Source organism: Myxocyprinus asiaticus, chromosome 23 (assembly GCF_019703515.2).
Source record: "Myxocyprinus asiaticus isolate MX2 ecotype Aquarium Trade chromosome 23, UBuf_Myxa_2, whole genome shotgun sequence".
Lineage (NCBI taxonomy): Eukaryota > Metazoa > Chordata > Actinopteri > Cypriniformes > Catostomidae > Myxocyprinus > Myxocyprinus asiaticus.
Genome location: NC_059366.1, coordinates 32,735,403 through 32,759,845, shown reverse-complemented (window position 1 = coordinate 32,759,845; position 24,443 = coordinate 32,735,403). Strand labels below are relative to the sequence as shown.

General features: G+C 37.7%; 1 protein-coding gene across 2 annotated transcripts; it reads left to right on the top strand.

Moving 5' to 3' along the window:
- Positions 1 to 1,907: 1,907 nt before the first annotated feature.
- On the top strand, positions 1,908 to 22,949 carry LOC127413993 (fibulin-5-like). Of its 2 annotated transcripts, XM_051651627.1 has the most exons (12): positions 1,961 to 2,046; positions 2,148 to 2,342; positions 2,536 to 2,590; positions 4,829 to 4,877; positions 4,962 to 5,276; positions 17,302 to 17,424; positions 17,643 to 17,759; positions 18,691 to 18,807; positions 19,061 to 19,183; positions 19,686 to 19,812; positions 20,376 to 20,571; positions 22,064 to 22,949. In XM_051651627.1, the coding sequence occupies exons 2-12, from the start codon at positions 2,299 to 2,301 to the stop codon at positions 22,223 to 22,225; spliced, it is 1,428 nt and encodes a 475-aa protein (XP_051507587.1). In that variant the 5' UTR covers positions 1,961 to 2,046; positions 2,148 to 2,298; the 3' UTR covers positions 22,226 to 22,949. The 2 variants fall into 2 exon arrangements, with proteins under 2 accessions (XP_051507586.1, XP_051507587.1); XM_051651626.1 differs by having other exon boundaries at positions 1,908 to 2,342.
- The last annotated feature ends 1,494 nt before the right edge of the window (positions 22,950 to 24,443 follow it).

Sequence of the window (24,443 nt, the reverse complement as noted above, 5' to 3'; positions counted from 1 at the left end):
GACACTATTAAAATTCAAGCAAGTATCTTTGGAGCTCTGAAGTTGATCTCTTGTACTGGGTGGTGGAAACACTCTCAGGGTGTTGGAGGTAGTGAATGTAAGCAGGTGTCACATTTTAATGCAAACTCTTCTCACACACCACTCACAAAGCCAGACAAAATAACCCTGCCCTCACCAGGGAACACCTGCTTCAGACTCCCACATTCCTCACAGCCGTTTTCCTCCTGTTAGATTGTGTACGTTTGAACCGTCATAACTCTGCTGAGTTTTCAGCGTCTGATCAAGCCTAAACCGCTTTTTATCACAAAATATCTGTCCAGATGGCCTTTTGCCTAGAGGGTGTGTTAATCTGGCAGACTTTACACCTGAAAATATTTGAATTTAAGAGTCAAATGAATGTCTTGTGAGTGTTGTTCATACAATGTTTAATTGAACTAGATTAGATATGTATTTGCTGATAAATCCAGACAATTTACAGAACTCAGAACAGTCTTCCTCTTCTGCCACACTGAAATAGACCTACTGCCCCAGTTCAGACAGTTGTCATAGAAAGGCTGAATTTTAGTTATGCTGAGAGAGCAGAGAAGGAGAGTAGCACTAGCAGTGCTTCCCCTGATAATATATCTCGGTTTCCAAGCATTACAGACTCCCCTGCTGCATTCATAACATCTGGCCTGCTAGATGTTGCCAAGCCAAATCTAATCCAAATTAATCAACAGACAAAAACAAAAGCAAACCTACTTGAAATACAAAAGATACAATATAAACTAATTTCGTATGTGAGAAGTCCTCACTCAACTGTGTGGGCAAAGTGTGTCAACAGCTTAAGGTTAATTGGTACAAGGCTTTTGCAGTATATTTACACTGGGGAACAACTAATAAGATACAGGTAAGGGCGACAGTTGCTTGTGACTTTCAAAAATTGCTATAAGAGTATGGTGTATATGTTACCATAATTTAAAATGCTGCTCTTTAAAACCCTGCATTTTAAGAGCTTTAAAGGAATGTTCACACAAAAAATTCTTAAAATTCTCTCAGCATTTACTCACACTCATGCCTTCCCAGATGTTTATGACTTACTTCTGCAGAAAACAAAAATTTTCAGAATAATATTTCAGCTCTGTAGGTCCATACAATGCAAATGAATGGTGGCCAAAACTTTGAAGCTCCAAAAAACAACATAAAGGCAGCATAAAAGTAATCCATACGACTCCAGTTGTTAAATATGTATCTTCAGAAGTGATTTGAGAAGTGTGGGTGAGAAATAGGTCAATATTTAAGTCCTTTTTTACTATAAATCTCCACTTTCACATTCTTTTTTGTTTTGTTTTTGGCTACTCACATTCTTCATGCATATCGCCATCTACTGGGCAGGGAGGAGAATTTATAGTTAAAAAAAAAAAAAGTCCTTAAATATTGATCCACCCACACCCACTGTATCATATTGCTTCAGAAGACATGAGTATTGTGGATTGCTTCAGTGCTGCCTTTATGTGCTTTTGGAGCTTCAAAGTTTTGGTCACCATTTACTTGCATTGTATGGACCTACATAGCTGAAATATTCTTCTAAAGATCTTCATTTGTGTTTAGCAGAAAAAACCAATTCTATACACATCTGGGATGGCATGAGGTTAAGTAGATGATGAGATAATTTTCATTTTTGGGTGAACTATCCCTTTAAGCCTTTTATTGTGTAGTTGAGTTGAATAAACTCTTTCTTGCTTTCCAAGTAACCTAAAGGATTCATTTCATAGTGAAGATGGTTGGCAGGATCTGATGCCCACAAGTGTATGGCTACATGTGATGACTGGAGAAGTAAGTAAAGGCGGGTTGATAAGCCTTACAAATGAATTCTACGTCATTTCACAGATTCTTTGCAAATTTTCCTCGTCGTCGTCTTGATTCTCCTCTTTGGGACTCTTGCAGCTCCCTGCGCGCGCTTTCGTTCCAAAGGGGGCTGTCTGTGTTTGATGGGATCCAGCTGTTGGCCAAGTGCTCCGGGGGCCCGTATATTTGCATTGCTAAACAATCCGTGGAGTGGGCCGAGTACGCAGAATTACAGCAAGTTTTCTCTTGTTTTGTTAAAAGACCCTCCCTTTACTATTGGTCAATGTTACTTCTCACACGTTATTGCCTTCGGTCGACAGGGCGGCCGCAGCGCGTGACCAAAGCCAAGTGACATTCGACATTCAAGTGTGAACGCGCGCACATCGTTTTGCGCACTGGGTCCAGCGAGGAACAACTTTCATATTGCGAGGAGTTTACGGGTCGGTGGTGTGGCGTTCTTTCCAAATAAATATGTTATTTGAACTACATGGCTTGAGCTTGTCGTACAACAAAAGGTGAGTTAAATGTAGTCAGCTGGTGATTTCAAATGAAGAATGTTAATTTTATTCGAGATTATATGCTTTCAGTTATAAATTTGTAAAACAAAATATAAAGGTTAGAGCACACTTTTCCAAGAGTGTATAGTGTTTATGTGAATTAATGAACCTGATGGATTTTAATGATTTTTTTCAATGTCTTTTTTTGTAGAATGTTGAAAGTATTTGTTTGTATCATATACTGCATTTACTCCGTGAAGAGTCAGGTAAGTGGCTTTGAAGTGAAAATAAATAATTTTCGTCACTGGGTCATTTAAACTTGCCGCCGTTACTTAGAGCGTGTCGCACTACTGTTTTCGGCCTGACAATTTTCTTTCTTTATTGATAACTTTTCTTTACAACGCTAGCTGTTTTCAAGATTAAAGGAACAGTTCACCCAAAAATGAAAATTCTCATCATTTACTCACCTTCATGCCATCCAAGATGTTCATGACTTTTTTCTTCTGCAGAAAACAAAGATTTTAAGAATAATATTTCAGCTCTGTAGGTCCATACAATGCAAGTGAATGGTTGCCAGAACTTTGAAGCTCCAAAAAGCACATAAAGGCAGCATAAAAGTAATTAATATGACTTAAGCTGTTAATTCCATATCTACAGAAGCGATATGGTAGGTGTGGGTGAGAAACAGATCAATATTTAAGTCCTTTTTTACTATAAATTCTCCTTCCTGCCCAGTAGGTGGCAATATGCATGAAGAATGCGAATCATCAAAAAAAAAAGGAAAAAAAAAAAAGAAGTGAAAGTGGATATTTATAGTAAAAAGGACTTACTATATTTTACTCACCCACACCTATCATATAGATTCTGAAGACATGGATTTAACCACTGGAATCATATGGATTACTTTTAAGCTGCCTTTGTGCTTTGAGTTTCAAAGTTCTGGACACTATTCACTTGCATTGAACGGACCAACAGAGCTGAGCTATTTAAAAAAAAATCTTAGTTTGTGTTCAGCAGAAGAAAGACAGTCATACACATCTGGGATGACCTGAGGGTGAGTAAATGATGACAGAATTTTTAATTTTGGGTGTACTATTCCTTTAACGGTGCACTCAGTATTTTTTGTTTATGTTGTGCTGGTCAATATGGACCCTTTCACAGACGTGTTATGATGCGTTTCCTCATTTAACAACATAAATGTTGCAAACGTTTTTTATATTTCTAATTTTCAATATTTGGTGTAAATTTATAACATTGCACTTTGTATTATATAACCCTGGAGCAAGTTTTAAAAATCGAGTTACCACAGCTGCGATGAAGCTTCTAACACAGCTGCTGAGAGAGTGACAGAAAATTTAGCCTATTTCTCTCTTCTTACTGCTGTTATCCAGCGCTATATATTTTTATCTTCCTTAGAAAAGCTGTGAAAGTGAAATTGTTGGTATTTTATTTTGCTGTTGTAGCAAACGGGTGAGAAAAATTACATTTGTTGTGGTCTCCCATTCACCGCCATTCAGGTTTACCCAACTATGATTCTACTTACGCTCTTCAAACCCGGATATGTGAAAATGGTCCATTGCAGTTGTACTGGACTTTTCCACAATTTTCCTGACCAACCACTAGGTGGCGCCATGATGACTCTTATTCCCGCTGTACTGTTTTCTGGATCAGGTCTCCATAAGAAGCAGTGTAAAAACTACCGAAACAATCCAATCAGACAGAGAACAACAACCACTGGTGTAAAGATTTGTGTTATATTGAGTAAACATTAGTTCAGGCTCAACTTATTCAGTTTTTGACTGATATAACAACTCCAAAGTAATGATATCAAAGTAACTAACTGTTGGGTCATCGCTTCATGTCCTTTACCCATTCCTTACTCCTTTTTTTTTTACTAATTTAAACTGCTAAACATCACATTATCCGCTAAAAAACATATGGTGTTATGAGTGAAAACACTGGAGACCGGACAACAAAAACTTCTGTTAGTTTTCATTATGAATCGTTGAACAATTCCGCCTAGCGGTGTGTGCGCGCAGCTTAATTCAAGCGCAATTGTTTTCAGTTGCCAATGCCTTTGTAGAAAGTCACTATTCACAGTCAGCCATGTTTAACTTCAATCCATGAGTTAAGTGTCCAATAACAGTGCATTAACTGAGATTAATCTATTAGCTTTCAGCTGGTCATGTGATTCTAACATGGCAGCCCCCATGAGGGGACCCTCTCCATGTAGAATAAAACAGCTTTTATAAGGTAACTGATAAGACAGGAGTCTTCATCAAATGTGAGTGCTCATGATTTTAAACATTTGTTTTAAAATTGCTATTAATTTCTGAGTAAAACTTTTTAAAAGAGGTAAAAAATTACCGAGTGCATCTTTAAGTGCAGATAAATACTGTATATGAGAGGAGTATCAAACTACTTTTATACATTTGAGGGTAACATGTATTTAGTAACTTCTGTTTATCTACTGGAGTGACTATGACATGCCTGTTTCTCTACAGACGTGCACAGATGGATTTACTTATGACCGCCGCACCAGACAGTGTATTGGTTAGTGGCTTATCAGCTGTCATAGTTTTAATATGTTAATCAAGAACATAGGTTGTAAATGCCTCCTGTCACATATATTTTCAGACATTGATGAGTGCCGGACGCTGCCAGACCCATGCCGGGTAGCTATGCTGTGCATAAATCAGAATGGTGGATATCTGTGCATTCCCCGTGGGCTCTACTCCCAGACCTATGCCCGGAATGGTCAACGCTTGTACCCTGAACCGTCCTATTCTGAAGAGCCCTACCCTGACAGATCGCTGGGATATCAAGAACAGTTTCTTCCTAATCCTCCTCCTGCGAGAGCTGGCCCTGGCCCCGGTCCAAGCTATCCAATAGTTAGCCGGTCCACACCCTGTGTCCTTGGATACACGCTTGGTGCTGATGGCACTTGTGTTGGTGAGTTTGCTTATGTACATTTCAGCATCCAGTGAGTGATGCACTTTACACTGTGCACTTAGTGTCTCATTTAGTATATTAATTTTCAAAGTGTAGTATCATCACACTAATGTTCTGTTACTACCCTGAAGCACTCACTGTTTGTCAGCTGACAGAAGTGACGTTTCAAACACATGCATTTCATGTGTTGCATCTAGATTTAGCACATTAGCCAAACTCAGTTCAACACTTAGTTCTCAAATAACGTACATATTCACACAAAGCATTCAACTCATATTTGCAAGTTGCCACATTCACCATTATTTACAATCGTTTTGTCAGAAGTAGATCTGGTGCTACTTTACCCACTCACAAGGTGCATGGCTAGAAACAACAGAAATGGAGCAGAGGAATCCAGCAACACTTGCAGTGATAAACTTTATTGGACTTTAAAATAAATAACACAAACCAACGCATTTCAGCACATAAGCCTTCATCAGGGTTAAAATAAAAATACAAGACATACACATTTAAAACAACTTTGACCAATGAAAGCACACTTAAACAACCAATCACACTGGGCTCTAGAATTGAATCCAGCTGATGCATCCCTACTAATTTTAAAGTTAATTAGGGTGCATTACTTCAATCAATCAGACACTCAATTAATTAAAGTATCAGAATGAAGACAGAACAAGAAAAGACAGAAACGTCACATCAACAATATGCAAAAATTAAACAAACGAGGATAGGCAAGAGAAGAACACCAACCCCACTGTCCATGGACCAGATCCGAATGTCATCGAAGATATCATCTGTCATCAACTCAAATCAGGTAATGTTGACACCTGAACAGACTTCTGTGTTGGAATTGGGACTTTCTTTTGTTCCTACCCCATCTGTAAGTGATTTTGAACTATTTTTAAATTTACAGAGACTTTTTAGAGAAATTCATTGGAAATAATTTATGGACTCAAATTTTAAGACTTTTTTTAAAATTTATTTTCAAATTTATATAAGTACTTTTTATTCCACCAAAAACAGAAGTCATTCAACTGAGACATACTGCAGAATTACAGAATTGAAATTTGATAAACTAAGAAACGTAGGTTTGTCCATAAGAACATATCAACAGAACAACTGAATGCATTGTCTGAACTTGAGCATAATAGTGAAATTGTGATTAAAGCAGCAGATAAAGGGGTTGCAATTGTTTTTATGGACCAAATTAAATATGATATTGAAGTATACAGACAATTAACAAATACAAAAGTTTGAGAAACTAAAATGTGATCCTAACAAAAAGTTAACTTATGAGTGATGTCGTCTTGAGGAAGGTGTGTACAATGGTAATATCACAGAATCAATTTCTACTTAATGAATTTCCTTTTAAAGGCTTTTTTATATATCCTTCCTGAAATTCATAAAAATGTTGACAACCCTCCAGGCAGACCTATTGTTTCTGGTGTGGGTAGCCTTACAGCGAGAATATCTAGTTTTGTGGATCATCACAAAATATTTTGTTTCTAACTTTTAAGATCATAAATTAAAGATAGTACCCATTATTATTATTTTTTTTTCTCAAAAGTCTTCCACCCTCAATCAAGAAGTTCTGTTATGTACCCTTGACATTGAATCATTATACATCAACACTGACCATCAATGTGGCCTTGATACATTGGAATATTGTTTGAATTGTAGAACAATATAAAAACCTTCTACATTTCTAGTCAATCAGGCCTCTTGTCTTAAAGAACTTATTTTTCGATGACACTCCATACATTCAGGTCTCTGGGACTGCAATGGGCACTAAAATGGCCCCCAGTTTTGCATGTCTTTTTCTAGAGAAACTACAAGAGATGGTACTATATGATGCACAAAAAAAAATCCTCTCTTTTCACAAAAACTTATGGAAACATTTATTTATTTATTTTGTACTACTTATACTCCCAAAAACTAATATTAGAGGTGTGATACAAAAACACTGGTATGTCCTTCAAAGTGATTTGACTTTGAAGGATACATTAAAAAAAATACACCACTGGTTACTTACAAAAGGGCCAAAAACATAAAAAATAGAGTTGTGAAAGCCTATCCATTAAAAGAAACTTTAATTCTCTTACAGGTCAAATTCCAACAGGTAATTTTAAATGTGGCAATTGCACTGTCAATTTACCAAAAATGTGAGATTCTTCAATCATCCTATAAATGATAAACGTATAGACAAGTTTAATTACATGCAAAACTAGAAATGCAATCTACATTATTCAATTTCTTTGTAAAAAGCTTTGTTGGAGAAACATCTCGCCCTTTAAAAGGAGCGAAGAACATAGAAGCACAATAAAAAAGGAATTAGATAAAGTGCCTTGCAATGGAACAGTTTAATCAATTCAGTCATCGATTATCATCCTTTTTCTTATTGGGTATTGAACATATAAAACCTAGCATGAAAGGTGGGGATATTGACCTTGTGAGGATAAATATTTTTTTATTTCCAAGGGGGATGAATGAGGATTTTTCTTTTAAAGTTTTTGTAATTTCTGTAATTATGATCTTATGTTGCTGATTTACGATGTTTGTGTTACATTTGTTAATAAAATGTTGTCATTTGTGAGGTGCTAGTGAAGTGTGGTCTATTTGAAACACCTTTCTGATACTTTAATTGAGTGTCTGAATGATTGAGGTAATGCACATCCCTAATTCTTTCAAATTAGTAGGGATGTATCAACTGGATTCTATTCCAGAGCCCAATATGATTTAAGTGTGCTTTCATTGGTCAAAGTTGTTTTAAATGTGTGTCTTATATTTTTATCTTAACCTTGATGAAGGCCTATGTGCCGATACGCTTTTACTTTAAAGTCCAATAAAGTTTATCACTGTTAAGTGTTGCTGAATTCCTCTGCTCCAATCCAATTGTTTTGTCAGACCAGAATCCCGGCCAGGTAACTCTGCTCTTCCACTACGTAGTGCAAGCCGTGACCAAGGAGTGAATGAAGTGTCCAACATTCCACACTTTTTTTTTTTTTTTTTAGAAATGCATCATCCAGGTACTCATGGTACACTTCTTTCCCTTACATTTCATTGTGAGCATAGTATACTACTCTCACTACTTGCACTACAAAATGGCAGAATAGAATAGTGCAGAAGGATGTGATTTAGGATGCACCTTATGACTGGCAACAAAGGATGTGGGTTAAAAACAGGGGTGATGCATGAACTATGCACTATATTCCAAGTTTTCTGAAGCCATATGACAGCACTGTGTGACGAACACACTGAAATTGTCAAGTCGTTATTTGCTGAAAATCTTGTCTGAAAGCCGATGTCGCTGTTCACTCATTTTATGGAAAAAAACAGCTATAAATATCTCCTTTGTTGCACATAAAATCACAGGGGTTCCGCAAGACTGACATCAGAATTGTCATTTTTGTTAGAGTAGTTCAAAGTAGATTGTAGGTCAGACTAAGTTAAGGTTCAAGGAGCAATTAATTTGGAGCAAAAGCAAGTCTTTATGAATTTTGGTATTTGTAAAGAACTACTGTATATTATAGTATAAAGTACTGTAGTTCTTTATGGTTCTAATTTAAGAAGGTCGGTACTCCCTCTGGGTCAGACCAGGTTGTGGTCTCATGTTTAGTTCATTTTCTGATTCTGAGATGAAGCAAAGACCCAGTTTCAGGCTGAGCTGTAATTTAGTAATGTCTGTGGTGGGCTTAGTGGCATCTTAAAGACTTGAGCAGAATGAATCTCATCATTTGGACTGGATCAGTCATTAATGTGAAGCCACAAAATGCTGTGGAACCCCAGAACAAACTACATCGCCTGATGGGAAGTTTAAAGCAGGAAGGCACACAGCAATTGGCATTCGGCCCTGCTTACTAGGATCCAACTTTACAATACTACAAGACAGTTTTAGAGTGTCTTATTCACTGTAACAAATCATCAGTTTGTAACAGACTCTAAGTGGTCTGCTTCTTTTGAAGTTGATGAGATGAACTTGGTGTACCTAATATCTACTATGGTTTATTGCTGGATCCTAGACAGATCGTATGTTTCAATGTGGTGACATTTCACGTGCCATTTGATAAATGGGAGCACAAATGACTGCATGCTGTATTTTTCGATATGGTCTACAGATTTGTCTAGAGTTGGTGCCAGTCTTTGCATTAATGCATTCTCCAGTCCTCTTCTACTCCTGCAGAGACTCAACATTATAGATTTGTTACCCTTTGAGCCCACGAGGGTCGTGTTGTAAAGATGCAGGCAGATACACTCATGAACATGCTTATACAAACTTGCACATATAAATGTAGATCAGTGGTCGGCCGTGCGTTTAAAGTCTAGGCCTTCAGTGTGATTTCATGCCATTAAGAAAACAGTTTCACAATGAATAAGACTAGTAATACCAATTGACATGTTAAAAATAACGTCCACGCACAAAGCCAGAACTTGAAACGACACTTAATGCTCAAGCAAGCCTAATTTTAACTGCAGCATGATTCATTGTGAAATGAATGTCTCCCGAGCAGACATTCAAAAATCATAATTTTTCATATGAATCTACCAAGGAGGTCTATAATATTTGGAAAAATACATCTAATAATATTTGCGATTTAAATGTTTCTTGTAATAAATTGTTTCGTCAGGATACACGGTTATTCTGCGTTCAATTCAAGTTGGATGTGGGATATTCCTACTTGATATCTCTGACCATAAATGCATTCCATTCCCCGATATTCAGAACTGCAGCGCTCCCTTTAGCTTAACAGAGGTTTGACTCTCATTAGAGATGTCTCCTAGCAACTCAACTGATAAACAATGCTACTGCGCTAGCATTTGTGCTTCAGGTGTACGATTATCAAAAGAGATTATAATGTTTTATACACCTGTTTCTGCAGGCGTTTGTTAAACAAGCTTTAATATCATGTAATGTGGAAACGAACTCATTTATCGATATTACTTAATAAAGTGAATGTTTATCACTTACTTTGTATATCTCCCTGAGTGTCAACATGTGTGACATCATGCCCCCGCATCTCGGCGAAATCGGAGTTGAGAATTTCTGCACGAGCCTACAAGCTGTAATTCTGACTTTAAGATGCATTCTATTGAAAATCCGACTTTCCGAGTTGAATGGAAAGCAGCACTACTTTTCAAAACTTGATGCGACACTGAATGCTCAAGCAGCCTAATTTACACTTAGAAAACTCCTGATGTTGCTATAACAATGCAAAAAGCACTTACCAATTTACTTGAAGTGAAAATCAGTCCTCCTTTCATGATTAATAAATTAAGCAATCACACGGTCATGAGGAACAGCTCGTGTTTTTAAATCAATAAGGATCTCTTTCTCAACGGCAATAACAGCAGTGATGACAGCCGACTCGTCAGACAGCTTGATTTTACGCTTTTCCCTCTTGAATTATGTACGTCACTTAAAGCGTGATTGCGTCACTCAAGGTCAGCTAGAAGGCCTCGACCGGGACATATCCTAAAGATCACACCCACCAAGAACAAATAAATCAATCTGATTGGCTGATGAATCTGACAATCTGACTTTAATTGCTCATTCATTTGCACTGTTGAGGGATTCTGTGGAAATTCTGAAGGCCTGAAGGGATGGAGCTCAGACTCGCGCTGCTTTGAGCATGTGATATGTGAAACAGCTGTCACACTTCGCTTGTAAGCATCAAGGAATAAATTCTGACTGGATAAACTTTGTTTTTCTCTTTGTTTGTTGATTAAGAATGGAAAGTGGTTGAAAATAAATAGGCGAAAAGGTGATTGGAAAGGGTGAAAAATATTTATTTGTTTGGCATGTTTGAAGGTTCTGCTGGCCCTGAGAAATGGCCACTGATGTAGATGTTGCACTTACCTGAGATCAACTTTGGAAATAGTAGAAAATGTAAGATTTGCCTCAGACTTGTGTTAGAGTTTGGACACAGATAATGGTCTTGTAGAGAGACTGACGTTCTGTAAGGGGCTGTTCACACCTAATGAATTTTTGTGTAAATATTTGCTTGAATATTCAAGTTAAGCTCAATCGACAGCATTTGTGGCATAATGTTGATTACCACAAATTAATTTAGACTGGTCCCTCCTTTTTGCTTTTTTTTTGGGGGGGGGGAGAGATATTCCAGAAATGTTAAACTCACTGTTTCAAAAGTGTAGTCACATGACAAACAATGTGTGTTAACCCTATTTTAGTGTGATGAAATCCCTTACTAACTTATTCTCTCAGTTATATTCAATGTTGCAACTTTGTTGCCATGAAGATGTAATGCTGTAAACCCTAAAATGACTGTTAAAGGAATAGTTCACCCAATAATGAAAATTCTCTCATTTACTCACCCTTATGCCATCTCAGATGTGTATGACTTTCTTTCTTCAGCAGATCACAAATGAAGATTTTTAGATTAATTTCTAAGCTCTTTTGGTCCATACAATGCAAGTGAATGAATGGGTGCCAAAATTTTGAAGCTCAAAGTCAGCATAAAAGTAATCCATACGACTCCAGTGGTTAAATCAATGTCTCCATAAGTGATATGGTAGGTGTGGGTGAGAAAAAGATCAATAGAAGTCAAATTTTACTATAAATTCTTCTCCCTGCTGAGTTAGCCTCCATTTTAACTTTTACATTCTTGTTTTTAGTGATTCACATTCTTCATGCATATCACCCCCTATTGGGCAGAAAATGTACTTAATATTGATCTGTTTCTCACCCACACCTTTTCATATTGTTTCAGAAAACATGTATTTAACTACTGGAGTCATATGGATTACTTTTATATTGCCTTTGTGATTTCTGGAGCTTCAAAATTTTGGCACTCATTCACTTGCATTGTATGGCCCAAAAGAGCTGAGAAATTCTTCTGAAAATCTTAATTTGTGTACTGCAGAAGAAATTCATACACATCTGGTATAGCATGAGTGTGAGTAAATGAGTTTTTACTTTTGGGTGAACTATTCCTTAAACAACTTTTATTTGAACTGTAATATGCAATTAAGAGTAACTGGTATAAGTGCTTTTATAAAGTTGTAACCTTCACATATCTGCCTTTTAAACCCTCCAAAATCTGACCCACCCCCAACTATTTATTTTTTGTGGTAATCCACATTATGCCACAAATGCTGTCGATTGAGTTTAACTTGTATTAAACCCAGAATATTCCTTTTTAACAGACAATTTTGACTGTTGCACCACATCTGTTTTTTCAGTGTCTTGTACAGGAGCACCACTTCTAAAAATGCATCTCAAGGCACGTGCATTCTGTTCTATTTGTTGTGTTTTTATACGCAAGTAAGTGATTTGGTCCGAATGGCCCCCTTTGGGCAGCATTTTAAGCTTTGTTTGGACGAATCATGAAAAATCCTAAATTCAAACCATTGCAATCTCAGCATCCATGGTTGCTTGTGCCAAATGTGAGATCATTGGTTGTTGAATGAGATCTGTCATTGACCAACTGTGCTTTCCATATTAAGGCTGTGGTGTGAGTTTGAGTTTCCATTGAGGGGTCTTTGTCTTTTGTATTTTATGGTTATGGAACAGAATCTTTCAAGGAAGTGTGTGCTAAACCATTCCATCATTCATCTCACAGGTGTTGCATTTGTGTTAGTGTGTGCCCTCTCCCTGCCAGTGGTACCAAAGCGTGAAAGACCAAAACAGTTGGCCCAGTCAGAGCCTCACATATGCCCATAACTCCCTTCAGCCCTGTGTTCCATCACCGGCCCCTGTACAGCTACTCATGAATTCATGCAGTTCTCTGAAAGACAATTCTAGAACAAAGTTTATTTCAGATTAAATTCGGAGGTGGCTGAGCATTCCAGGACTGCTGTTTAAGTTTAGATTTCAGATCTAAAGCTGACTTATAATTTTAGAATGTGGATGCTTTGCTTCAAAATCCAAAATATAAAATTGTCCTTTTGTATTCAAGAACTTCAATCTGATCTGTGGTTGTTGGATTTTTGATCTTTGTCTGGGTGGGAGACCCAGAGAACGTGGGATTCCAAAATTAGCTGGTTTGTCATGTTGAACCTTGCCTACCAAGGCTGTGGGACTGTAACCGGTGTCTAAGCAAATGGGGAGTGGCTCTAGACCTGTAGACTAATTGTGTTCTAACTTGGCTTAATTTCCAGACGTCCCACAAAGTCTAAGTATTATTATTATTGCTGAGTCACTGAACTTTAATGCTACTTGTAAAAATTAATTTACTAACATTAACTTTGCATTCTTCTTTACTGTGTGAAGATATACTAACTGTTGGGTGGCGTAGATCGTACTTAAAGGGATAGTTCACCCAAAGAAGACAAATCTCTATTTACTCATTCTCATGCTATCCCAGATGTGTATGACTTTCCTCTGTGGGACATAAATGAAGATTTATAGAAGAATATCTCCACACTGTTGGTCCTCACAATGCAAGTGAGTAATGGCCAGAAATCTGAAGGTCCAAAAAGCAAATAAAGGCATCATAAAAAATAATTCATAAGACTCCAGTGGTTTAATCAGTGTCTTCTGAAATGATCCAATCGTTTTGGTTGAGAACAGATGAAAATATTTTAATTTTTTTCTGTACATCTTGCCATTGTAGTCTCTAGGCATGATCATGATTTCAAGCTCGATTACACTTCCTAGTGCTTGACGCATGCGCAGAGCACTAGATGGCGCTATAGGTTTAATCGAGCTTTAAATCATGATCACCAAAGAAAACCGCTGTCAAGACTTAGTGAAAAAGGAATTACATTTTGATCTGTGCTCATCCAAAACCAACTGGATCGCTTTAAAAGACATTGATTAAACCACTGGAGTTCTGGCCACCATTCACTTATATTGTGAGGACCAACAGAGCTGAGATATTCTTCTAAAAATCTTAATGTGTGTTCTGCAGAAGAAAGTCATACACATCTGGCATGGCATGAGGATGAGTAAATTTTAAATAATTTTCATTTTTGGGTAAACTATCCCTTTGTAAAGTGTGAAGAATCCTCTCAGACTTTTGCAGCCCTTTGGGTATAGTTCGCCCAAAAATAAAACTTTTGTCATTTATTGACCGTCTCCTTTTGCCCTTTTTTTTTTTTTTTTTTTTTTTAAATGTTTCAGTGAGGCACTTACAATGGAAGAGAATAAGGCCAATCCGTAAATGTTATACTCACCGTTTCAAAAGTATAGCCACAAGAAGTAAACAATATGTGTGTTAACATGATTTTAGTGTGGTATGACGAAGAGGAGGGCATGGCTAGGCCGTGAGGTTACACGGCCAGCACTGAATCGGCTGATCAGTGGGAGAGTGAGATAAAGTGGAGCCGAAGACACCAGTTCGAGACCCAGAGAGATGCACGCGGCCCTCTTTTTATAAAATTATAAACTTCAAATTTCTGCTTTTAAGCCCTCCAAAAATTGGCCCCATTCATGTGCCTCACAAGCATGTGTGGGGTTTGTTTCGTTCCAAAGAAAAATAAATAAAGGTTTTGTGGTAATCAACATTATACCACACATGCTGATGTTTAATTTGTATTGAACACAATATTCCTTAAGAGTTTGTGTTCTGCCTGCAAAGCTGGTTAATTTAAATTTTGCTCGCATGCTAAATAGGCTTAGGCAATGTTTTGTATTTCTCTTAAATACTCCCATTGGGGGTTTTCTATTACACTAGTCATTCAACACTAACCGTTAATACTACCCTGGCATACTGTACACCTCATGTTACTGTAAGGACTGCAGCAATCTCACCTAATCCACAAAATCTGTGGAAGTGTTGTTTAACTGGGCTGCACCAACCACCACAGTGCTGGATTGTTAACGTCTCTATTTTGGCTGGTGTGATGCATAGTGTGGAGTTTAATTCATTGTACAAATAAGCCATTTTCTTTTATATAATCTAAACAACTATTGCATGGTGACAGATCATAGGCTTTAAATCTCTGGAATGAATATTTGCATGTAGAAGCTAGAGGTGTGTGTTTGTGCCAGATTCTTGGTTCCTGGATTAACTCTAGCCTGTTGTAGCACTCCTGTCTGTGTTTATGTACAGTGTGTGTGTTGTGGTGGGTTTTTTTTTTTTTTTTTTTTTTTTGTGGATCTTTTGAACCTTTTTGTTGTAATAGGACAATGATGTGTTGACTAAGATATTTGATGTGAAGATCATATTAAATGACCTCATTAGTGTTTGGTTTCTGGATCCCTTGTGAACTGTTACCATAATACTATTGATTAAAAAGCAAAGACCCTTGGGGGTTATCCCTCTGTTCCATTTTTACATGCAGACACATTTTATCTCTATTTCAACCATATTTTTCCCTAAATCATGTGTCAGGTTATTGCACAGTCTCTTTGTCTGTTCCTGTATTCGATCTGATCCTGAAAATGTTGCCATTCCTAATAAAGCCCTAGATCCTTTCACCTCCGTTCAGACGTGTGCCTGATATGGGACACATGTAATCCAGATGCTCTCCTCCTCTAGGGCCTCTTGGCAGGGTGCAATTCTTACCATTAAGCAGGGAATGGGCTGGTTTTCTGTCTCGATGTGGCCCCCACTTCTGCTATCAAACCTGGCACTAAGCAGGGATGTAATATTTCCAAGTCACAATAATGCTACAAAATTAAAACTTTGCCTATGGGTACTACTCGGTATTACTTTATCATGTATTTTAGCACAGCTGGAATGCTGTGACCAATAAGCATCCAGAACTATTTGTGTTATTGCATTATTTCACTGTCCACTTAGAGTATAGGCAGCATAATTGTTGAGGGCTGCTAACACACAGGTTGTAAATTCAATTCTAGGTTGGAGTAACACACAAACTAAGTGCAAGTCACTGGGCAACTAAAAAGCTTACAGGTAACTTATTTTATTACAGTTCAGTTTGCCAGGACCCATTGCATCATTGCAACCCATATAGTAACTGTGGGACTCTTGGCTGTTTGGACTAAAAGAAACCATTATGTGAGTTTCACAGTTCTTGTACCACCCCCCACACTATCATACCCTCATCACTTTCATATTACGTTTTGCTTTCTTTTAAAACATGTGACTTCATTGTCTGAGAACCAAGGGTGCTCGTTTGGGTATTTTAAGGGATATGATGTCCTCATAAGGAATTGTGTTGATACTGAGTGAACAAGAATAGAGTAGGGAGAGATGAATTCCAGTTTAGGAAAAGTGTTGAGTTAGACTAAGTGCAAGATGTGTAGATGTGATAGTAAAGGAAGACTAATGAGTTCAGGGATGGATTTAGAGTTGTAGCACACATGAGGTAGCCTTAATGCTGATGGGTGTATGTCCTAGGGGTTGATTTTTATCAAAACAAACTTATTTCAATCTTTTTATTATTTGAAGGTCATGTTAAAACTGACTTGGGAAATGTTTACCATGCTTGCATATATTTTTCAATGCCTTTATGTATATAATTTACTGTTTTAGCCTTGTCCCAGACTTTCAATATTAAATGAGAAAAAATAAAAACAATTATTACATGTTTAACTGTGATAATCTAAACAAATAGAAATAAAGCAACCATTTTTTTTTTTTTTTTTTTTTTTGGTTAAATTGATTTTTATAAATTTGTCATATTTGGAATATTCCAGCTGATTCATTTCCAACACTGGATACTTTGAAACACAATACAGAATTTTAGATGTGGTGGAAATGACTCTTGTGGGAATATTCATGACTTTTAGAAAAGAATTACAAAAATGAATCTCTGGAGACATTGTTAGTGGACAAATAAATAAACTAGTTCCAAGTGTGAAAAATGTTTTAACGAGACTTCGCTTTCTAGAAGTCTATCGTGTTAAATGTGCCCGAAGTTGAAGAAACGCCATTTATATATGATGTTGGAGTCTTCATTTACCGGTAAAACATAAGGCCCTTATGTTTTTCCAAACCTGTATGACTTCCGTTGAACTCAAAGGGAGATGATGTTAGATGGAATGTTAGTCTCATTTACCATTCACTTTTATTGTATGGAGATGAGATGCCACAAATGCATTGTTTCAGGTGTGAACAGTACATGGTGGGAACTGACAGTGGCTTTTTCTCTCTTTAAGATGTTGATGAATGCGAGACAGAGTCACACCAGTGTAACCCGACTCAGGTGTGTATAAATACAGCCGGTGGATATACCTGCTCGTGTACTGAGGGCTACTGGCTGGTGGGTGGACAGTGCCAAGGTTAGATACCTTACTAATACCTGGTTTGTTACATTCTTAAACTAATCCAGTTTTTATACCAAGAGATACAACACATTTAAATATTAATCCAGTGGTTGCTATCTGTCATTAAATAATGCAATATTCTTTTTGTTAGTTTATGATGCAATTATCCAGTTGTTATTTGACAGTGACATAATTCAAATTGTTTTAGTGCTTTCTAACTCGCCTTTCTTTAGACGTTGATGAGTGTCGCTATGGCTACTGCCAGCAGCTGTGTGCTAATGTTCCTGGGTCATACTCCTGTTCCTGTAGCCCTGGATTCCTTCTGAATACAGATGGGAGGACATGCCAAGGTGCACACGTACAAATACATTAGCCCCTACTTGTATTGTTCTGATTGTGACAATTTAGCACAACTCGGCTCAGTCAGTATCGGATCAAATTATAAATTGAAATGGTATGTTACCAGAAATATGGTACAGTAACTACAAGTAATAGGCCTACATATAAATTAAAGGCATCATGTTACTGTATACACTTACTGTATATTACCCAAGTAATCCCTTTTAGTCTGTCCTGCCTTACTGTAGTTTAAATATATTCTATTTTGTTACATTGTAAATAACACTTTTTTTTTTTTACCTTCAAGGATTACATTGAATTTGTCAGGCTAAATATTTTCCAGTGGTTGTGAACTTGATGGTTTTTAAACTCTGAAGATGTGTAATGCAGCCATTTACATCATACAGAAGGCTTAAACATGACCAGAAGTCTGAAAGTACTGAGTTTTATTGATGTTATGAAACAAGTGGAGACCCAAGTTCAGAGCCAGAACTTTACTTTAGAATGAAGTAAATCCAAAAATAGACAAAGTTGAACAGGAATAAATCACAAGCTACTTTGTCCAAATTTAGCAGGCAGAAACAAGTCCAAAAATACAGGCAATGATCAAAACTGGCAATGACAAAGCAAGACAAAAACGGGCTCAGTGAAGCCAAACTTTTTCAACAGAAAACAAAGTCTTTTATACTGTTACTAATGGGCCACTGTGATGAGCTACAGGTGCAGTCAATAAGCTGGGGATGGTGAACGTTGACTGGTACACTGGTGTTAGAAATGATAATTTGGGCTGGTTTTAGGCATGTTTTGATAGGATGACTTTGTTATACAAACCTGTCTAAAACTAGTTCTATTGGCTGATGCTCTTTGATTATCCTCTTGCTGTCATCTTCCTTTCTTCCTCCTGTTTTTCCCTTTGTCTCTTTTCTCTCCCTCTACTGCCAGATGTGGATGAGTGTGAAACAAACCCCTGCTCTCATGGCTGTTTGAACACATACGGCTCTTTCATGTGTACCTGTGACGAGGGGTTCGAGCTCGCCTCTGATGGGACCACCTGCAACGGTAATCGGGGAGGGGAAAGGATGAGAGGTGATTGCAGAGAGCAGAAATAGACAGGCTGAGAAGATAGGAGAGGTCTTGTGCTTCTTGCATTTTGAAAAATCCATGCATTAGACAGGGGACAGAGAACAGAAAGGTCCAGTTTAGAGGCACTGAGGTTTCAGAATAGGTTGCCAGTGCGCATTCCACCTGTTTGTGTTTTCACTTAGGTTTATGACAGTGTGTAATGTATTATGTCACTACTGCTTGTACTCAGATCTGGACGAGTGCAGTTTCTCTGACTTCCTTTGTCAGCATACATGTGTGAACACGCCAGGATCTTTCTCCTGTGTGTGTCCACCTGGATATTATGTGTATGAAGACGGAAGGAGCTGTGAAGGTATCAGTACATTTTTACTTGGTTTTCTGATTATGTGGATTTTATTAAATTGCGCTGGTTTATGTGTGTATATTTTATAAATGTTCCTTTAAAGGTGCACTCAATCATTGTTTATATACTGCTGGAGGATACAGTAGAACAATAACCTTAAGACTTTATACTGACACCTATCAACTTCGATACAGCATTACATTTAATGGATTTAGCAGACATTCTTTTATTGAGTGATTTACAACAGTGCTTTAGCATCACAAAAAAGCTAATGTTTAATTATCAATGTCATTGTATAAGTAATCCTAGGTGAAAAATGTCTGCAAATAGAGTAATTTATTCTACAGCTGAAAGTGACCAATAACAGGAGGGGTTACACAAAGAGCAACAAGCATATTTCATATCTACTGCTCCATTTATCATTCTTTACATTGTTGTTTTGTTGTTGTTGATGCTGCTGATTATAAAGATGATGAAAATAACTTGACCTTTACCTGTTTTGATTTCGAAGACCTCAATGAATGCGAGTCTGGGAACAACACCTGTACAACAGCACAAGTGTGTTTCAATTTCCAGGGAGGTTACACATGTCTGGACCCCCTTACATGTGATCCACCTTACATTGAAGTCAGTGACAAGTGAGTTCATAATATATTCTGTTCCAGATACAGCATGTTGTTAAAGGAATAGTTCACCCAAAAATTCCAAACCTGTATGACTTAAGCGGAACAAAAAAGGAGATGTTTTAATGAACATCGCGGCTGTCTTTTTAATACAATAGCGGTTTAGGCATCTTTTGGTAAAAACAAAACAGAATTTAAGTCATTTTTCTGTGAAAATCTTTACATCTGTTGCACGTTCATGAGTGTTCAGTCACAGTGGCACACGTGTTCATGTGAGAACTTGCACTGTTTGTAGCACTGAACAAGATTTCACGATTCAAGATTTTCACTGATAAATTACCTAAATTATGGGTTGCTTCTCACCAAACCCTATCATATGTCTTCAGAACATTTGGAATATGACACTCGACATGCATGGACTACTTTGATACCTTTTTGGGTTCTTTTTTTTAAGCTTTAAAGTGAGGCACTATTCACTGCCATTGTGTTGAAAAGACAACCCGTGAGATTCATCTTTTGTGTTCTGCATAAGAAAGAAAGGCATACAGGATTTTCTGTTTTCTCTCTGTCTCTCTCAGTCAGTGCATGTGCTCTGCGGAGATCCCTGCCTGTCGGGAAAGACCCTTCACTATCCTGTACAGACATATGGATTTGTCTTCTGGCCGCAGTGTTCCTGCCGATATATTTCAGATGCAAGCCACCACGCGTTATCCTGGAGCGTTTTACATCTTTCAGATCAAGTCTGGCAACGAGGGGCAAAATTTTCATATGCGGGTAACTGAGTTTCTGTCTGTGTTTTGAGATCTCCTTTGGGAAAGCTTACATCTGGGGTTTTCAACAAGGGGTCCATGTCCGCCTTTGTGATCATGAAAAAGTATGTAAATCAGGGACTAAAAACGGTTCAAGGAACTAAAACTGACAACGAACGAAATTGTTTAGCAGAATGTAACCGAAAACCTGAACAAAGTGATTTTTCATTTGTTCCAGAAAGAACTTTATTTTTAAATGCTAGTAAACGTTATAATCGGTTAATTCCGTTCCGATCTTTTTTTTTTTTTTTTCATTAAGCTAAAGGGTTTATAACAGTACATTTTTGGAAATTACACCACTTAATGTTGCCCAAAAAAATGAAACGTGTGCTCTGATCCTGAAGGAAACTGCTGCATCACACATTTCTTTGCCTAACTGCTATGGATGTCCCTTTCTGTGAAATGAAGACCTTTTTAACAACCATGTATAAATAGTACATATACTGTACATGCACGACTAATCCAAATTCAAGAAAAACATTGGAGGTAAAAGGCATATTTCTCAGTTTTTTTCCCAAGTCTTCACTGAATTATTGTTAGATATGATGCATTAATACAGATTTGATGCTTTTTTCAAATTTGGAATGCCCAATGCGCTCCAAGTCCAAAAATTATAAATTGAAATGGTATGTTACCAGAAATATGGTACAGTAACTGCAAGTAATAGACCTACTAATAAATTAAAGGCAACATGTTACTGTATACATTTACTGTATATTACCCAAGTAATCCCTGGTGGTGTAGTGACTCGCCTCAATTCGGGTGGTGAAGGACGTATCTCAGTTGCCTCCACGTCTGAGACCATCAATCCGCGCTTCTTATCGCGTTACTGCGGAGACATGGCCTGGTCCCTGATGTGAATGCATTAATATGGTACTAACCTATGTTGTTATAGTCTTGGCTTAAAATGCAACCTTCAGTTTTATATAAAATGTAGCAGGGGGTTCTATCCACCAAGGGGTTCCCTAGCCTAAAAATGTTGAAGACCCTTTTTGATTAAGTAAAAATATATTTCGCTTCTCACTATTACCAAGTCAAATTTGGCTGTAAAATGCTGTATTTCATATTTGGTTTCGTTGCAACTTGCTTTGCTTTAAAATTTTCACTGCAAATCTTTTGCATCTATGTAAATGTATCCACTAGAGGGCACTGTTGACATGCTGAGAGAGGCACCAAGAGCAGTTACTCGAACCAAATTACAGTCTTAATTGAACCTAGGAGACCCTTAGCTAATGAATGTCCACTTGAATTAAAAACAGTTAGTTTGCCCAAGTGTGTGCCAATAATGGTTCGCCTGAGGAAGAGTGATGAAATCTGCATTAATAAACATGAAGTATAGTATTTATTTTACATTTAAACAGGTGTGCTGTGAAATTAATTCTTACCTTTTTAACAATGTTTTATTGTGTCTCTCTCTCTCTCTCTCTCTCTCTCCTCCACCCGCCCCCCCCCCCCAGCAAACTAGTAATGTAAGTGCAACATTGGTTTTGGCCCGACCCATTCAAGGACCAAAGACGGTCGTTCTAGACCTAGAGATGGTTACCGTTAACAACGTCATCCACTTTCGAGGCAGTTCCATCATCCGCCTCACAATATTTGTCTCTGAACATCCATTCTGAGGCTTAACAAATGAACCTCTCACTTTTCATGGCCCCTTACCTCCATCATGGACCTCCTATTACTGCACTACCCATCAGGCAGCTGCATTTTTTTTTTTTTTTTCGGTTCTGGACTCATGTTGTCATCACCCTCTCTGCCTGTTCTCTAGAGGGCTGCGGAGGTTGTGCTCCTCTTTGATATTTCATAATGCAGGTTTTTGATGAGGCTGCCTGGCTGTCATCCACATGTACCCATAAAAAAAAGAATATTTATGTTGTGTTTCTTTGATCTTGAGTGAGTTTGTATGTGCTATTGTGTTTTTGTTCCCAAATGCAACCATGAAATTGGAAATCCTGGAAATTGGAGCTTTCTTTCTGTAAAGCTGGATTTGTTTGTCAACTCTTAGTGGCACTTGTTCCATGTTTTCTCACTGTGAACATGAGTTTTTGTGTGGCGCTTTGATTTGTTGACCTTTGAAGACTCCAAACAGCAAAGCTTGCACATGCTACAAAAACATGTTTTAAGGATGTTCCAAATAACTATGACAGGAGCTCACTTGCAGCAAACCCTTAGCAACCGTTATGTATGGATGTTTTTTTTTTAAAAGATGTCCTGCATCTATTTTCTGGCTAAAAGTGTCTTGTCTTTTCATTGCATCTCTGCAAAATTTCCTCAGTTGTGTATCTGTTTTTAAGACCACCGAAGAGAGCCTGGTAAATCAATAAACACATTTGTTGATATGAACATTTGCTTGTTTGTGTTTCCTTGTAGTGCATTCAGACTGATGCAAGTAATTATGAGAGTTAATGGTGAACAAGGGCGTAGATTTGGCTTGAACATTGCGGGGGGGGTTGCAGCGTGAAGCATTTGTTTCCGTTGATCATGGTATAACTATATTGGGGGTGGGGGGGGGATTGTCATTGCTTTTATTTATTTTTATATTTATTATTTATTGATTCCTACATTGAAAGAAGAGCAAAACATATATATATACATGGAATCAACATTTAAACCCCCACAACCACCCCTCCCAATCCCTGTGGTCACATGAGTATGTACACATAATTATAGACACACAGAAATAATCACACGTCCAGCAATGTCAGATATCTGCCCCATTTTTCCATAAACATATTCAATTTCCCTAGTCTTCTAAAAGACCCTTCTTCAAAGGCCACCACCCTCCCCATCTCCGAGCACCACTCCTGAAATGAGGGCACTCCAGCCGACCTCCAACCCCTTAAAAGAATCTGGCAACCATGACATTGGTTAGGACCCAACTCTTTATGTGCCTGTTCTCAACGTCGATGATCGCCCAAAATACAGAGTCTGGGGCAAAATAAAATCAGAATGCCCAATACATCACGCACAAGACTCTGAACCCTCAATCAAAACTCCTGGATCTCAACACACCCCCAAAAGACATGGGTTATGTTTCCATCCTCTGATTGGCATCACCAGCAGGTGGGTGTGTCTTTAAGACCAAGCCTATATAATCTAGAGGGGGTCCAATAGAATCGATGTAAAATCTTGAATTGCATAAGGTGCACCCTTGCATCTCTAGATGCAGATTTGATGTTTTTTAGAATCCTAGCCCACTCTCCCTCGTCCAATACCAAGTTTAAATATTTCTCCCATAATCTCTTGAGAGAAGTTGAAGCTCTGTCCCCCAGACTCTAAATTAGCAGGGAGTAATACACTGATGCCTCATGACCTTTTCCAAAAGCAGTAATCACCATTCCCAGAGAGACTCTTCGGTGTCATGCGCAGCGAGCCACGTGATAAGATGCGTGGATTGACGGTCTCAGAAACAGAGGCAACTGAGACTTGTCCTCTGCCACCCGGATTGAGGTGAGTAACCACACTACCACGAGGACCTACTAAAGTAGTGGGAATTGGGCATTCCAACATTGGGAGAAAAGGGGATAAAAAAATTAAAAAAAAGAAACACTATCATATTTCTTATGTTTAAGAAAATTCCTTCTTTTTATGGGATGCCCCAGCCCATTCACATTCCATGTGGACTATCCACCCATATTAACATTTTGAAATAGAAAAAATAGATTGTGTGTCAAAAACAAAATTATAACTAGATACAGAATGTGTTATATATTGCCACAAAGGCAGTATTTCACAGTATCTTCTAACCTGAAGTAAAAAGTCCAATTCTACAAATGCTTGTTTTCACGAGCAGTTTGACTATCTTATAAACTGTCATAAACATAGATGATTTTTGTT